The following is a 14,923-nucleotide window of genomic DNA, read 5'->3' as shown; positions in this document are numbered from 1 at the left end:
CATACATATTTTTATACAGAACATTTCTGGAGGGATACATATTAAACTGTTAGTGGTCACCTCTGCATGCCACCAATGTATTAAAAGACAAAATTTAACTGAGTAAATTTGAAGATTTACTTTGAATTTTGAATAAATTGTCTTTATTAAACAATTCATGAATCAGGCAGCATCTCATCTGATAGAAAGGGAGATACTCCAACGGGTTACACAACATGGAAGGCTTTTTTTTTTTGGGCCATGCCACATGGCATGTGGAAATCTTAGTTCCCCGACCAGGGATCGAACCCATGCCCCGTACATTGGAAGTGCGGAGTCTAAGCTGCTGGACCACCAGGGAAGTCCCAGAAGGCTTTTATAGTAAGGAGGGTGGGACAAGGAAAGAAAGTCATCATCAAGGGAAAAAATGAAAGTTCACTGGAGGAAAGGAAAACTTCAGGTGACAATGGCGTCTCATTGGCTAAACTGCGGAATTTTCTATTAGCTATTTGTATTTTCTATTTCTTGTTGCTGGCCAGGAAGGAAGTCTTCCCTCCTCCAGCTCGGGTAGTAAGGTGGTTGCACTTCCTCTTTGGGGTCAGTAAATGACCTCTTCCTGTTGGGGTAATTGATGATGAGTTACAAGGCATGAGAGCTCCCTCTACGGGGGGGCCTTCCAGACTCCAATTCTAGTTGAGGTTTCCTTTTGTTAACATTCACAGCATGTTTTATTGGCAGGAAGATTCACAATGAGGGAGAAAAGGCCACAAGACTCACCAGAAAGAAGGCTCAGAAATTCTTGGGTGGGTCCAAGGGAGGCACAAGGTGGCTGTAGGGTCAGCTGGTGGCTACAATGATCACATGGTTCCCTCTGATGGGTTTGCAGCTCGACCTGGAATAGTGAATAAAAGGGTCAGTTCATCCTATCAGAGAAACATGAAACTGAGATAAGCTTCCCACTGCTAGAAGCATCTTGTGCCTTCAGAAAAGAACAGAGAACATGTCTAAAGGGTTTGGGAACATCAGAGCCATATCTCCTCAGAGTGGGACTCCCACGGCTCTCCAGGTCTCAGTCCCCGACTCTCCCTCAGTGACAAAGACTCCCCACCTCTGTCCTTGTCAGCTCAGTGATCCCTAGAGGTCCTGCCTATGCCTGAGGACTTAGGTTTCCATGGAGACAGGTTGGTTGAGACCTAGTGGTACAGTTGACCAGCCTGATATGCAAAAGTTCCCACCACCCTGGGGCAGTTGGGCTCAGGGACACATGGCTCTGGACCCCATGTGGAGGGTGTCCTTGCACGTCAGCTGTGCCACAGAAGAGCAAGTAAGGCCTGTAGCTGTCCAACAGATTCTCAGGGGGTTTTCCTGGGAGAGCCCTTGGTCATCTGACCTCCTATCCAGGAAGCCCCATGACTTTCTGACTGCTGCCTGTCACGCCAATAACACACCTGTGAAGGTTTTGCTCTGCATGGCCATCTGTCCACCAGGACCACCCTTCTAGGGACCTAGATGCTAGGACCACACAAATGCTGAAGTAGTGTCCACCTGCCTAAGGTACAGACACCTCTGTAGCCATCTGCATGATTTCTACTGGGAATCAACAACATTTATGGGGATTCTCTGGCCCTAAAGAACAGGATAGGAGCAATGCAATGATTCACAACTACCAGGGTCAACGCACATATACAAGGGCCCATAGCCCCAGATGCCCCACTCACAATTCACATGAGTGTCCCATACAAAACCACCAATGCCCAAATATTCTTGCTTCATACATACATACATCCAAACACGCACATCAGTAGTACGCTGGTAAGTGCTTGATAAAAAGCTCTCCAAGAAAGGTGGGAAAGACTTCACTTATGGTATCTACATGGTATAAATATTCCCAGCATGACCAATTTAAAGCTACCCACCTGACATCACTAAACACAGAGCTGGGAAGAGATAGGCACCATCGACTATCCCAAGATAGTATGAACCAGTTCCAGCACATGCCATACCTTTTCCTATGAATATGTGCACAGAATCCACTTACACCCCAAGTAGAACCCTCAACTCCCACCACAGATATATAACCCAAAGGATACCACATATACATATGTGTTGGTACACACACACACACACACACACACACACACACACATATATATCCTGAACACACACGTACATTTCTACCCTCACCCTGAATAAATACACAAACAGACCACCTCTTACTACCTAAATTTCTACAGGCGAAACCTTACTCACCCTGAATATTCACATTCCACTCTCACAACTATATATACACACACAACATGGGCCTGAAAACAAACATGTGCAACCGATATGCCATCCAGATGTACACATTGAGTACATAAACACACAGGCTCACCAAGTCCACAACTGTCTCATGTGCAATCCCAAAAAAGACCCATATGCAATCCCACAGCCCTAGAATACATATACTCCAGGATTCCTGCACACACACGTAACCTACACACTCTACTGGTTTCCAAACACACAAACTAAACTCTCACATCCCGCAGAATACATACCCCACAAGCCCCAGGAACTCAAAAACACACACAGACACAAATAACCTATACTTATCAAATACAGCTGACCCTTGAACAGCTTGGGGGTTAGGGCCAACCCTCCATGCAGTGGCTCTGCGTCCATGGATCCTGTAGTATTTACTGAAAAAGAAATCCACTATAAGTAGACCCGTGGGGTTCAAACCCGTGTTGTTCAAGGGTCAACTGTACATACAAGTTCACCTCACTAATACTGACAACACACATCCAAGCAACACCACTAAATTCTTCAGGCATTACATTTCAAAATAGACACATAGAGGACTCTAAGCCTCCTGATATACTCACAAATCACAAATACACACACCCACAAACTCCTCATGAGTATACACCCCAAATGCTCAGACACACTCAAAACAGAAAAACACCGACAACCTCTGCAGTCTTACTAAGACACATACACAATTCTCACACACCTATGGACACACACATGCAAATATTCCTAACCCCTGAACATATGGATCCCCTCCCAAACACTATACATTATGCTACCGCTCCAGAATACAAGCTCCCCACCACTACGCCAACATATAAACTGTATATGTGTGTGTGTATATATATATTTCTACCCTCACCCTGAATATATAGACAGACCACCTCTTACGCCTACCAAACACATGTATAAACACCCTAGCATTCTCCAAAGAAATACACTTTGAATACTCCTAACAACTCCATATCTTACGAACAAACTTTGATAATGCATGCACCTGATGATGGACACACACACGGATTAGAATACACAAGTAAGATACATGGAAATATCTCCAGCAAACCATTTATGAAACAACTTCCATATATCAACTTATCCCTAGCTATCAGGAGCCAGCTCACACATATACAAGTACCAACAAATACCGGTACCACATATTTCTAATACATATAAATGCAATTGTCCATCTTCCCTGTAGAAACATAGAACCCCACCTCTCTATCAGATACACATATACTCACTTCCCAAAATACATAAGCCTAAGAGGCTCCTACTGAAAATTACAAATGCACAGCCTCAGCAAATATTCCCCCAAGTGGCCATGCCCCTTGAATACACAAACTCATTTAACACACAACTCTCCACAAGTCCCAAATAGCACAATTACCCAGTACACTACAAATATGCGATAATATCACCCTGTACGCCCTTTCTTCCAAATACACATACAGTACCACACTACTGGCGTATACATAACCCCACATTCCCAACCTCTCACACAGAATTAACTCTGCCATCTTGCAGAATACAGAATCATACAAACACAACATACCTACATATACAACATCCACCAGTCCCATAAAATAGTCACAGACTTGCCCTCTACACATCCAAATATACATAGACAGCTCCTGAAAATGCACACACACAAACACCCCATAACCATACAACATGCCCTGAATACACAAATGATCAGCCTACATTCCCCAAATATACAAAATAAACAGACTGGATACCCAAAGTAATATACACCACGACTTTTCCTGACATTGCCCTTATGCATAGGCAGATAATCCTTCCAAACGCACCATTAGACACACACAAATCCCCAAATTCATGGGAGAAAAGAACACATGTAAACATATTCCCCGAACACCAAATTACAAACACCTAACCACCAACTCCTTGAATATGCCTGCGTCACATCTCAACACCCTCCAAATACAGCACTCACTCTTACACACTCTCACAAAAACACAGGCATGACCTCCCTTCAAAGACAAATATCCACAGACAAAACCAACCCGCACATTTGACTACATATCAGATTCCCACCAACCAAGTAAATATGTACAGACCCCATCTATGCTTGCAAATCAATCATGATTTGACATCAGACTACAAATACATGTTTATGACCACATTCAGCAAAGCTGCTCCCATCACTGACAAAAGAATGCAGTTTGAACATAAGTGTTGATTGATGTTTTTATGATAAGAAGGAAGACACTAGTAAAACTATGAGTGTGTTCCTTCGATCTTCACTCATTTTCCAATCACCTGAGCTACACCTTTGGAACCAGATGAGGGTTTTCAACTCGCAAGAACTTCCCTCTAGCTTTTGTACTCTTCACAACGCGCAGACTAGAACGGCAGCTGTTTAACAGCTCGCACACACGATTTACCCCCCACTGTAGGCCCCGCAGTCACTGAACCCTTCATGCAGCCGGCTCCCCAGTGGTGCCAATAACCCTGGGGTAAACACCTCAAGGGAATCGAGCTCTATGGGGGCGTGAATCCACATTGTGGCGAGTCTCCTTACACGGACAAGGGCACAAATAACCCACAGGGTGAACAACAGCGCAGAGCGGTGACACCTGAGGGGTGAAAAGTCCCCGTACCGCTTACCTCAGGATTCCTATAACTGACTCGAGAGGCCGCCATGACAGCCCGCTCCCGCGCCGGACGGCCGTTGGGGCCCCACCGTCCGCGCTCGCGCATGCGCTCCTGTCTTACGGAGCAAACTGCCCCAACAGACGCTGGGAGCCGTTGGAGGACGGCGGTCCGCGTGCCCGAGAGCCCCGCGCCCAATGGGCGTGCGCAGGCATGCAGGCGCGGGGCGCGCGAGCATCTGCTCCAGGCGGTCTCTGCAGGAGAGGAGAGAAATGGAGGGTCGGGCAACGCTGCGGAACTTGACTGGCGACGCTCCTCGCCGGGAACTTTCGTGACGGTCTCTTCTTCAAACCAGCTCTTGTGAGATGTGCACTCGTGATTTTTATATTGCACACGTGAAACCCATGCACTTAGCTACAAAGAGTTCTGGAGAGCTCCGCTGTAAGCACAGTAGCCTCAAATTGGGGCAAGTGCTTTCATGCCCTTTGGACTGCAGTTCCTTGGTTCTTGTTTATGCCTTTCAAAAAACAATAGGTCCTTTTCCTAGCAAGCCTGAAGTTTCTGTTCAAGAACAATTCTAGGAAAGAATTTCAGACCTGGGAAACACTCTTAAGATACTGTCTCCTGACTCCGTTCCTAGAGTTTCTCCAACGCATTTACTCTTCTAGAATATTTTCTCTCAGTGTATTTAATACATGGAGGTTGTTCAATAAATGTTGATAAACAGGTGTGTCCTTTGTACGGTTTTGGGTTTTTTATTAATAATTTTGAGAAAGAGTTGACCATCTGGGCCAATTTCAACACAGCAGGTAGTATGGGAACAATTTTACTTTCCCTCCTTCCTTTTTTATAATATCTTGCAGAATTCCGCTCTTCTATAAAAATACATTGCCTTCGTTTTTAGTTGCATGATGTATCTCTGGGAAGATTTTAATGAAAGAGATAACACTGGTTTCCTCCGGGAAAGAGGACGGGGTTGACAGGGGAAAGAGGTGGGAGGAGGACTCACCACTGCATATTCCGTTTTGCACAATTTAATTTTGAACCATGAGAAGGTGTTACTCGCTTAAAATATTATACTAAAATCATTTAAAAGGTAAAAAACTAAATCTTTAACAACCATGGAATACTATGAGAAAGACATTTAGTGAATTCTGGTCTTGGACATGGGGACTGCATGACAGTTTTTTGATGGACGGGGGCTTTCCAGCACAAAGGGTCATTAGTAAGGCTGGTCCTGCTGGATGTTGGTTGGAGCACAAGGACCACTTCCTTAGGAGTGATGTACATACAGCAGTCAAAGACACTGCATCTGCTGAGACAATCCTAATTTCAAATACTCAGTTCCACGTGGCCATTATTTATGTTTATCAGACTAACACTTGGGTATTTTGTTCAGAAAGTCTAGTCTCTGTTGAAGTAAGTCAAGAGCCAGGTAGGAAGCAGAGTGTGTTGAGGGACACAAAACTAGGTTGATGGATAAAGACGTGAAAGGAAGGGACTGTCATGTCCAACATCGGTGCCATGAATCAAAAAAAGTTTATCAACTGCCTAAAGAGGCACACGCCAATTGTGTTGCCACTGTGGGAGATGGAAGGAACTTCCGGTTCTTGCCTACCTCCCAGAGCCCTCGTGGAATGTCCCCCCACCGCACCCCACCGCGACCCACGTGTCCTCTGCCCCTCCCCCACTGCAGAACGTTTCAGCCCACATTCTACTGTTTAAATTTAAACGTGGCTCTCCTTTACTTGGATCCTGAGCAACTGCTGAAGCAGGTCGCTCTCTGGGTCCTGGTCGTGACTTTTCTCATTGAGGCTACCAGGCAGCAGTAGTCCGTGCCCAAGCCTGCAGGATGGCTTCAGAAGGAGGTAAGCCTATAGGTTGGGGGTGTGTTTTCAGAGACCCTGCCATCTCTCACATCCTTCGGGTTCACATGTGACACTTCACTGTGGGCACATAGTTGGACGGAAGTAGAGGGAGAAGAGAGCACTGGACACACAAGGACATTTCACCTGGGGAGACTGGGGAGCCCGAAGAAACCTGAGACTGAACTGGGGAGGAGGGGTCATTGGAGGTAGATCAAGAGGAATTGCCCTGGCTATGGAGAAAGGATGGCAGCAGACAGGTTGATTCTTTCTAGAGCGGAGACAAGCCACTCTGAAATGTGTGTGTAAGGATGTGTGTGATGTCCTGGTGGTGACACAGGGAGGGTCATGAGGAAAGCCTAGACCTGTACTATGTTCCTGAGGTACCTGAAGCTTGCCTCACCATATCTTCCAAAGGGATTTGAACAGGAGCCTACTGTATCTCAGGGGGCCCTGGGGAGAGATGGTCTTGGTGAGAAAACTATTCAATGGGGCTGTGTGTGGCCACACCTGCAGTGAAGTGTCCTCTCTGAGAGCGAGGCAGGAGCTTACTCTAACTGCCGCAGCCCACACCTCGTACACTCCTCCCAGCCCAGAGCTCACTTCTCAGTTCAGGTAACTGTTGCCTTGGATTCAACAGGGGATGGGCAACCGTGTAACTTCAGCCAAGAGAAGGCTCAGGTTCCTGAGTTGCTCTGAATTGTTCTTCCTTTTGTGGAATCGCAGTACTTCAGACCTACTTCATCTTGTCCAGTATCTCATGGTGGACCCTCAGGCTGCCCTGAGAGGAAGAGTTTGTTCATATTTCATGTCACTCCTTCATGGACAGGGAACAGATGTGGAGTGGGGTTGTTTCGGGTGGAATGTCTATGAAGGCTGCTTCCTCTTTTAAAGGGGAAAGGAGTGTAGCCCAGGGTCAGGAAGACGATCTTCTGTGTTACTATTAAACGTCCTATGACACCTATTCTGGTTAATTAGGTGCACCGTGGTGTGTACCTTGTTCTCCTGAACAGGGATGTGTTTCAGACAACTTGGTCGCCATGGCACCTGGCTTATGCTTGCTTCTCAGATTGTCTCTCCGTTATTGGGAGCTGGAAGGGGAAGGACCACAGGCGGTCTATACTCCCACGACCAATGTAACATAACAATTCCCTGGCCCTTGTTTAATCCTCTGCAGCCATCACTGGCTGTGAAATGACAGAATCTAAGGGACACGTGCCTACTTCTCAGACCACCCCCACCTCCTAGGAACAGAACTCCTGAGTGATGACAGTGACTCTGGGCCCTAGGAAGGGGGTGGCAGGACCTGGCCCATGTTACGTACCTGCTGTGGGTTGTTCTGAGATGCAGGTGCATTCTGGGCCAGTGTTATGGGTTTGTATCAGGATTCCATTAGAGGGATATTTTCCAGCATTGTGTTTTGTTTTGCGAGGCTGGGAAAGAAAGAGGGGATTTATACTGAGCGTGAGGAAAAGGAGGACTGAGGAGGAGGTGGGACCCTAATATTTTACACAGTGCCTTTGGGTGCCTAGAACTTACCTTGCAGAAGGTCCCTACCTGCTAGTACGCCGGCTGAGGGGCATTTCTCACAGAGCGGATGTCCACACAGTTGCAGGTCCTGGGAGACAGCCTGTGAGGCTTAGCTGCCAGGGGGCGCCTTAGGGAGGCTCTCCAAGTGAGTGCTTGCTGAGGCAATTTCTTCTTGGCAGGCAGGGGTCAGGGGCCTTGGTGGATGGGCGCGGGGTCACCGGTGGAATAATTCTCAACTGGAGGTCAGGGCATGAAAAGCACTTGAAGACATTTGCACGCTGCAGTTTCCCTTGTCCAAGTGTCTCTCACCTGTGGAGATTTACACTCTGATGCCGCAGAGAGCCTCTGTCCCACTTGCCCATTCTCCTCCTCCATTCACTCCTTTCCTTTGCCTCAACAGCATCTCCAGTGCTGGGAACGGATGTCGTCATGCACCTCGGTGCCTCCTTGTCTGATTCCATGGCAGTGCTCTATCCTCCACCCATTCCTGACACCCAGCACCGAATACCCTGGGGGCAGCACCTGCCACCTCCCATCACCCCAGCATTCCCTCCTGGCAGCAGCCAGCTGCTGCCAGCTTTCCCCACGATGCCTTTGGTGGCTAATGGTGGCTGTGGACCCAGTGCCCCTGGGGCTTGCAACCTCACTGTGCAAGTCAGGTCACAAGGGAGGCCAGTGGAGGCGCCCCAGACTCAGACCTTTATCATAACTCAGGGCCCCCTCACCTGGAGCACTCCAGGGGCCCTCAGCGGGACTACTGCATGTCCTCCACCCGTATTCTTAGCATCCCCTGCGATGGAGACCATTGTGACTGCTCCAGCTGTTGGAGTTACTCAGGCTGGCAAGGGAGGCTGGACTCCAGGCTTTCCTCCTCAAGCTCCACCACCAGCTGCCCAGCTGGTCCCCATCATTCGCCCAGTGAACTCTGGGCCTTGGCCACATGGCACTTCCAGGGAGGGCAGCCTGGCCACCAACCAGCCCTACGCCTCGCAGGGTGACTGCTCTAACCCCCAGAGCGTGTACAGTAACTTCCGACGTTGGCAGCGCCTCAAGCCACTGGCGCGGAGACACCTTCCCCAGAGTCCTGATGCAGAAGCTCTTTCCTGCTTTCTCATGTGAGTGAACGCTCAGGGGGTCGTGAGCTTATCGGAGCTTTTAGATAAAGGGGAACTGGGGATGGACTCGCAGGTTAGGTTTCTAGGGATACTGGAAGCAAGGTCTGAGGGCGATGTCCATGCTATGAGAAGGCACATTGTCGGTCATATGGGTGAGCCTGCCAGGCCATGACATCATGACTGAAATGTGCCTTATCTCAACTGACCCCACCACCCTGAGAGTCTAGCCAACTTGCTCTTCCATGATTCTCATGGTAATATGGACTGCAGACTTGCAGTCAGAGAGGGTCGTGCTGTAAGGTGAGGAGCAAAGGAGTGGATGCTGCACTCTCCTGTGGTGCCGTCTCCTTTCATACAGGACTTGAGTGTACATGGCCGGGGGAGGTCATTTCGGAGGAGGGGGAGGAGTGCAGGGCCCAGGCGAGCGCTTAATGCACGCCTCGACTTCGTTGTTGTGGAGAATTCCACTAGGAACAGGGTGACGGTAGAGCTCTCCTAAGGGCGTGGGCTCTCTCCCACTAGAGTTGTGAGCCTGGCAGGCATTTCCATCCTAAACCTCCGGTCCCTCATAAAAAGGGGACAGTCACACTTCACTCTGAGGACCGGGCAGAAGACTCCTTGGGCTAATCTATGAAGTGTTAGCAGATGGCCTGGCACATGCCACGTCTCATTGATGATAGTGATTTTCCTTATGAAAAGGCAGCCTTGAAGAGGAAAAGAGCTCCCCAAGGCACAGTGTCCCAGCTGTAGCCTGGGAGTGGATGGTCATCTCGAGTGAGTGTGAGGCGGTGACAGCAGTAGCCGGGAAGGCTTGTCTTTGCCCTCCCAGACACCTGCCTCTCACCCTCCTGTTGCTCAGTCATGCTGCGTTGAGTGATGTGTGGTCCACATTGGCCAGTGGGGTCAGGCAGGTGGGGGCTGGGCTGGGCACGGAGACTGACGCCAAGGTCTTACAGCCCAGTGCTTCGATCCGTGGCCCGCCTGAAGCCCACCATGACGCTGGAGTGGGGACTGTGCAGGGCCGTGCAGGAATGGCAGCGCATAAGCAACGTTGACCGGATGATCTACTACAAGATAGCGGAAAAGTGAGTCAGCGTCCTGGGCCCAGGGGCTGCGTGGAGGCTGAGGCGAGTGGGTGAGGGCAGGGTCTGGCCGTGGGGGTGCTCATCAGAGAGGACAAAGGAGAAGGGCTGTCACTCAGAACAGGGGCCCCGCAGCCCAGAGGCCCTACTGTCCTCCAGAAACCCCTCCCTCACCTTGACAGTTTGGGTCTTCTGTCCTTCCTCCACCAGGAGCTCTGCCCTCCCCTGATTTTGAGCTACCCCTGCCTTGACATGAAGGTCTCAGGATGGGGCAGGGTGACGCTGTGAGTCCAGGTGGGGTCCAACTCTGGCCATATGGGCTGAGCCGGGGAAAGAGCTCCACCCGCCAGCCTGCTGCTTCCTTAGTGGTGGGTGGCTGGCGGCCACTGACATAGATTTGGGACCCCCTCTCCTCATGAAAAGTGGCCTGAGTGGGTACACTGGCATCCCTGAAGAGGCTGGGGAAGCCACCTGTCATCAGCCCGAGGGTCTCTGGCCCTTCCGTTGTTTGCTCCATGGTAATCCCCTTGGTTTAAGAAAGAAAAGCAAACCAACGAGTGCCTCTCAGAGGAAAGGAAGGCCTCTCCTCTAAGCTCAGCGACCACATCGTCCAGCCTCTCCTGGGCCTTGTCTCCAGGTCTCTGTTCCAGGACGCTCAGTCCCAGCCCAGGGTCCTGGATTTGGGCAAGGACCCCTGTGGGGAACACATGCCTGTTCCAGCCTCTGGCTGTCAGCCCTTCATGTGGTTCTGGATGGGGACGGGGGGCATGAGGAGGGTGCCCCTGGGTCAGCCACGTGTCCCGTTGACCTGGTTCAATTCAGCGACCTGGGTCTATGCTGTTGAATGGCCTCCAGTGCTGGTGAGGCAGGAAGGGTCCCAGATCTTGTCTCAGTTCCAGGAGCAGCTCTCTGCTGTGGACAGCACCTCACAGGGCCTTGACAGCCCCAAGGCACATCCTCTCCCAATCCCTCATTCTTGGCTGCCTTTGTTGGGCTCCAGAACCCAGGCCTTTTTCTCAGGGTGGCCTGTGCCTCCGTCACCCCCCAGGTTCATGGAATTTGAGGCCAAGGAGGAGATGCAGATTCAGAAGTGGCAGTGGATGCAGTGTGCGCAGGACCTGCCTCCTCCAGCCCCACCGAAGCTGGATCCTCGGGGGCCCCCAGTCCCGAAAGTGGGCCTTCAGCCAGGCACCCAGGTTCCCACTGGAGTTGAAGGCACAGGTAACAGGGGCCTAGGGTTGGCCACTGTCCCCACGTGGATCCTTTTCCTTCAAGACAGGGGCATTGGTCTTTCAACCAAAACAGCCACTGAGGCAGGGGGTGGGGGCGTGGGGTCTCAGCTGCCCTCTGTCACTGCTGGGTATTGACTTGGTCAGTTTTGTAACTCCTCTCACACCTCCCTGTCAAAGGACCCCACACAAGGTCTGCCTAGGAAGTGGGCTTGATGGCGAGACCCCTAGAAAATTGGAGGTTCCCCACTTCCTTACTTGTGACTCTCTTAGATGCCCCCCTTACCTCCCCTCTCCAACAGTGCATGAGGCTTCAGGTGGTCCTGACCCCCCCACACCCACATCAATGTCGCCCAAACAATGCCCTCACCAACGTGTGCTCAGTGGTCAGGAGGTGGACCGGGAGTCCCTCACCTTCCTTCCCTTCCTCCCGCTCTGCCTCAGCCTGTGCTCCCAGGATGTCCAGCCCCAGGGCCCAGGCCTCCCACCCAAAGCCACACAGCTCCCAGCAGCCCCCGGAGCCCAAGGCACCCAAGGAGATTCCCCCTGAGGCTGTGAGGGAGTATATGGACATCATGGATGCGCTGGTGGGGCCCGTCCACTCAGCCACAGGCGAGTCAGATGCAGAAGGTGGAGAGGACGGAAATGAGCTGAAGCAGGAAGAGGACGGCATCTACTCGGACCCGGGCCTCTTGAGCTACATTGACAAGCTGTGTTCCCAGGAGGACTTTGTCACCAAGGTAGGCTAGGCCTGGAGCCTGGGGTCTACAAGATGCCAGGGCATGGAACACTCAGCACCCAAGATCTGGGTTCTGCTCAGGCCGTTGGGACTTAAGCTCAGCTCCTTGTTCCTGAGCCTGGTGTTAGGGGAGGTTTACGCAGATGTATGTGTGTACGTGTTTGTGTCTGTCAGTGTGTATGCCTTTGTGTGTCTGTGTATGTGCCTCTGTATATGTGCTCTTTTGTGTGTGACTGTGTATGTGCGTGCGTGTGTGTGTGTGTGTGTGTGTGCTGAGCATCCCCGCCTTGTGGAGGAGAGTGGGGTGGATCTCTACTTTTCACTTTCCCTTCGGGTCTTCTTGTCTCACAGGCCACTCCTGGCCAAGGATGCTCACAGCCTCTTCTTTCTGTCCGAGGTGGAGGCAGTCATTCACCCTCGATTCCTGGCAGAATTGCTTTCCCCAGACCCACAGCTGGATCTCTTGGCCCTAGCGGAGGAGCTGGAGCAGGAGGAAGGGCTCACGCCGGAAGAAGTGAGCCAGGGGAGGGAGAGGGACACTCAGGGAGCCAGGGGACCCCACGGGAGGGGGACCCCAGGTGATCCAGGGGACAGGGGAACCCAGATGACCCAGGGGAGCCAGAGGAGGGAGGGATCCCCGGTAGAACAGGGGAGACAAGGGACACCCAGAAAGACCAGGGCACGGAGGGACCCCAGTGAACAGGGGAGAGGTAGGGCCCCAGAAGTGGAGGGCCACCTGGCTCTGTCCATCCCTCCCCTGCCTGGGAGGCCTGGCATGGGGAAGGGCCCGTTTTGGGGTGGGTGCAGTGCAGGGTGAAAGGAAGGAGAGGATGGGGAGCCGGGAGGGGAGGGAAGGGCACAAAGCTGGGAATAAGGTGCAGAAGGATGGCAGGAATGCCACAGTGTCTGTATTTGGTTTCGAGTCCATGGGTCCCCCGTCCCCTCCTTCCCCCAAGGGCCATTGTCCCACTGCCCAGGGCTCCTCCTCTCACGCGTGTGTGTGGAGCCAACACTGTCCTCCTCCCTCCTACCAGCTGGTGCAGAAACGACTCCTGGCCTTGAAAGAGGACGAGGGTGTGCGGGCAGCCCCGAGTCACGGTGCACCCGGAATGCGCTCAAGTCCTTCTGAGCCCGACGCCGGCCAAGGTGCCCAGAGGCACGACCAAGACCCCCATCCAGGGGTCAGTGATGAAGCCTGCCCACCAGAGATCGATTCTGAGGCTCCTCATAGGCTCATCCAAACAGACACTGGCCTGTGCAGGCCCAAAGCCTTTGTTCCCTCTCGAGGACCTCAGGAGGTCTCTCCATTCCGGGCCGGACCGCCCTCCCCTCCCCAGGGTCAAAGGCACGCTGCCCCTCTACGGGGACCCAGGGACGCGTCTGTTCTCAGAGAGGCCTCTCCTGTTCGGGAGGCCCGAGGGCCCAGGGACGGGTCCGGTGAGAACGAGGAGGAGCTCCCCAGCCTGGCCTTCCTGTTCGGCTCTCTGCAGAGCCTGCTGCCTGGCTGGGTGTCCCAGAGTCCTGCCCATGCCTCAGGCCTGGCCTCACCTGGAGGTTGGGGGACCCAGAGTGCTCCCCACGCCCCCTCCCGTCAGAGAAGAGGCCTCAGCCCAGCTCCACCAGCCGCTCCCAAGTCGAGGAAGGGGGCTCTCTGTGGACGCCCAGCCAGTGCTGAGAAGCTGCCCATCCCTGGGGCTGGCCTCGGGGTGTCTGGGAGGCCAGCCTTGGCTCTGGGGCCAGCTCGCCCCTCACAGCCGAGAAAAAGAAAGTGTGACCCGTGTGTCACAGAGAAGAGTAGGAAGTGGAAGAAGCACTGCAGCCAGTAGGAAACAGCTGGGCCGGCCCTCCAGGGCGAGGCCACAGGGCGGCCCCCAGGGGAGCCTAGGGGCTCCTCCTCATCCCAATGCTGACCCTGGATGATGTGGGGGGAAGGGAGGGAGGGCAGGACCACCAGGCCGGGGAGGGGGAGCGGGATTGTGGGGGGTTAGGGAGGTGGGGGAGGTGGGTGTGGCCAGGTGTGGGTGGGAGCAGGACCTTTGGAGTGACGTATATCAATTGTGAATAAAGATCGTCTTGGTGGGAAATGCTCTCAGGCCACTGTCATCTTGTTCGTGTTGCGCTGCTCCACAGAGAGCGATCCAGAGAGGAGGGAAGGATGAGGGAGGTCACAGGAGCTCTGGATCTACAGGTGGCCAAACCTTTCCTCCACATAGACAAGGACTCCTCAGGCTGCCCCTGGGAACGCACAGCTCTCACTTTCCCCAGGGACCCCCTCATCATCCCCTTCTCTAAAGCCTGCTTGGCTAGGGGCCTTCTGGGGCCTCTGTACCATCTTCTGCATCCCTGAACCTTCTGGGGAGGCAGAGCTGCTTTTGTGCCTTTCAGCCCTCTGGACACCCACCAGTTTCTAGGATGGAGCCTGGAGACAGCCCTTGTCATTATGGAGCTTCTCTCTGCTTCCCTGAAGTGGCCAGGCGACGGC

The 14,923-nt window shown here is 52.3% G+C and overlaps 2 protein-coding genes across 4 annotated transcripts in view; one reads left to right on the top strand and one right to left on the bottom strand.

Moving 5' to 3' along the window:
* The window catches only part of FAM240B (family with sequence similarity 240 member B), a 187,873-nt gene that overhangs the window by 82,205 nt on the left and 90,745 nt on the right, over positions 1 to 14,923 (bottom strand). The window lies entirely within an intron of this gene.
* On the top strand, positions 8,706 to 14,267 carry LOC101282895 (NUT family member 2G-like). The gene is made up of 6 exons (XM_049711853.1): positions 8,706 to 9,391; positions 10,348 to 10,476; positions 11,522 to 11,661; positions 12,147 to 12,442; positions 12,839 to 12,955; positions 13,476 to 14,267. Exons 1-6 carry the CDS (start codon positions 8,706 to 8,708, stop codon positions 14,265 to 14,267), a joined length of 2,160 nt encoding a protein of 719 aa, XP_049567810.1.

This window comes from Orcinus orca, chromosome 6, assembly GCF_937001465.1.
Source record: "Orcinus orca chromosome 6, mOrcOrc1.1, whole genome shotgun sequence".
Taxonomy (NCBI): domain Eukaryota; kingdom Metazoa; phylum Chordata; class Mammalia; order Artiodactyla; family Delphinidae; genus Orcinus; species Orcinus orca.
The sequence above is the reverse complement of the archived record's forward strand: the minus strand, read 5'-3'. Positions and strand labels throughout refer to the sequence as shown.

Excerpts from the sequence above, each read along its gene's own strand:
- LOC101282895 (XM_049711853.1), top strand. The coding sequence starts at position 8,706 with ATGCACCTCGGTGCCTCCTTGTCTGATTCCATGGCAGTGCTCTATCCT. Across the intron at positions 10,477-11,521 it reads TACTACAAGATAGCGGAAAA|GTTCATGGAATTTGAGGCCA; the intron begins GTGAGTCAGCGT and ends GTCACCCCCCAG. Across the intron at positions 12,443-12,838 it reads AGGAGGACTTTGTCACCAAG|GTGGAGGCAGTCATTCACCC; the intron begins GTAGGCTAGGCC and ends TTTCTGTCCGAG.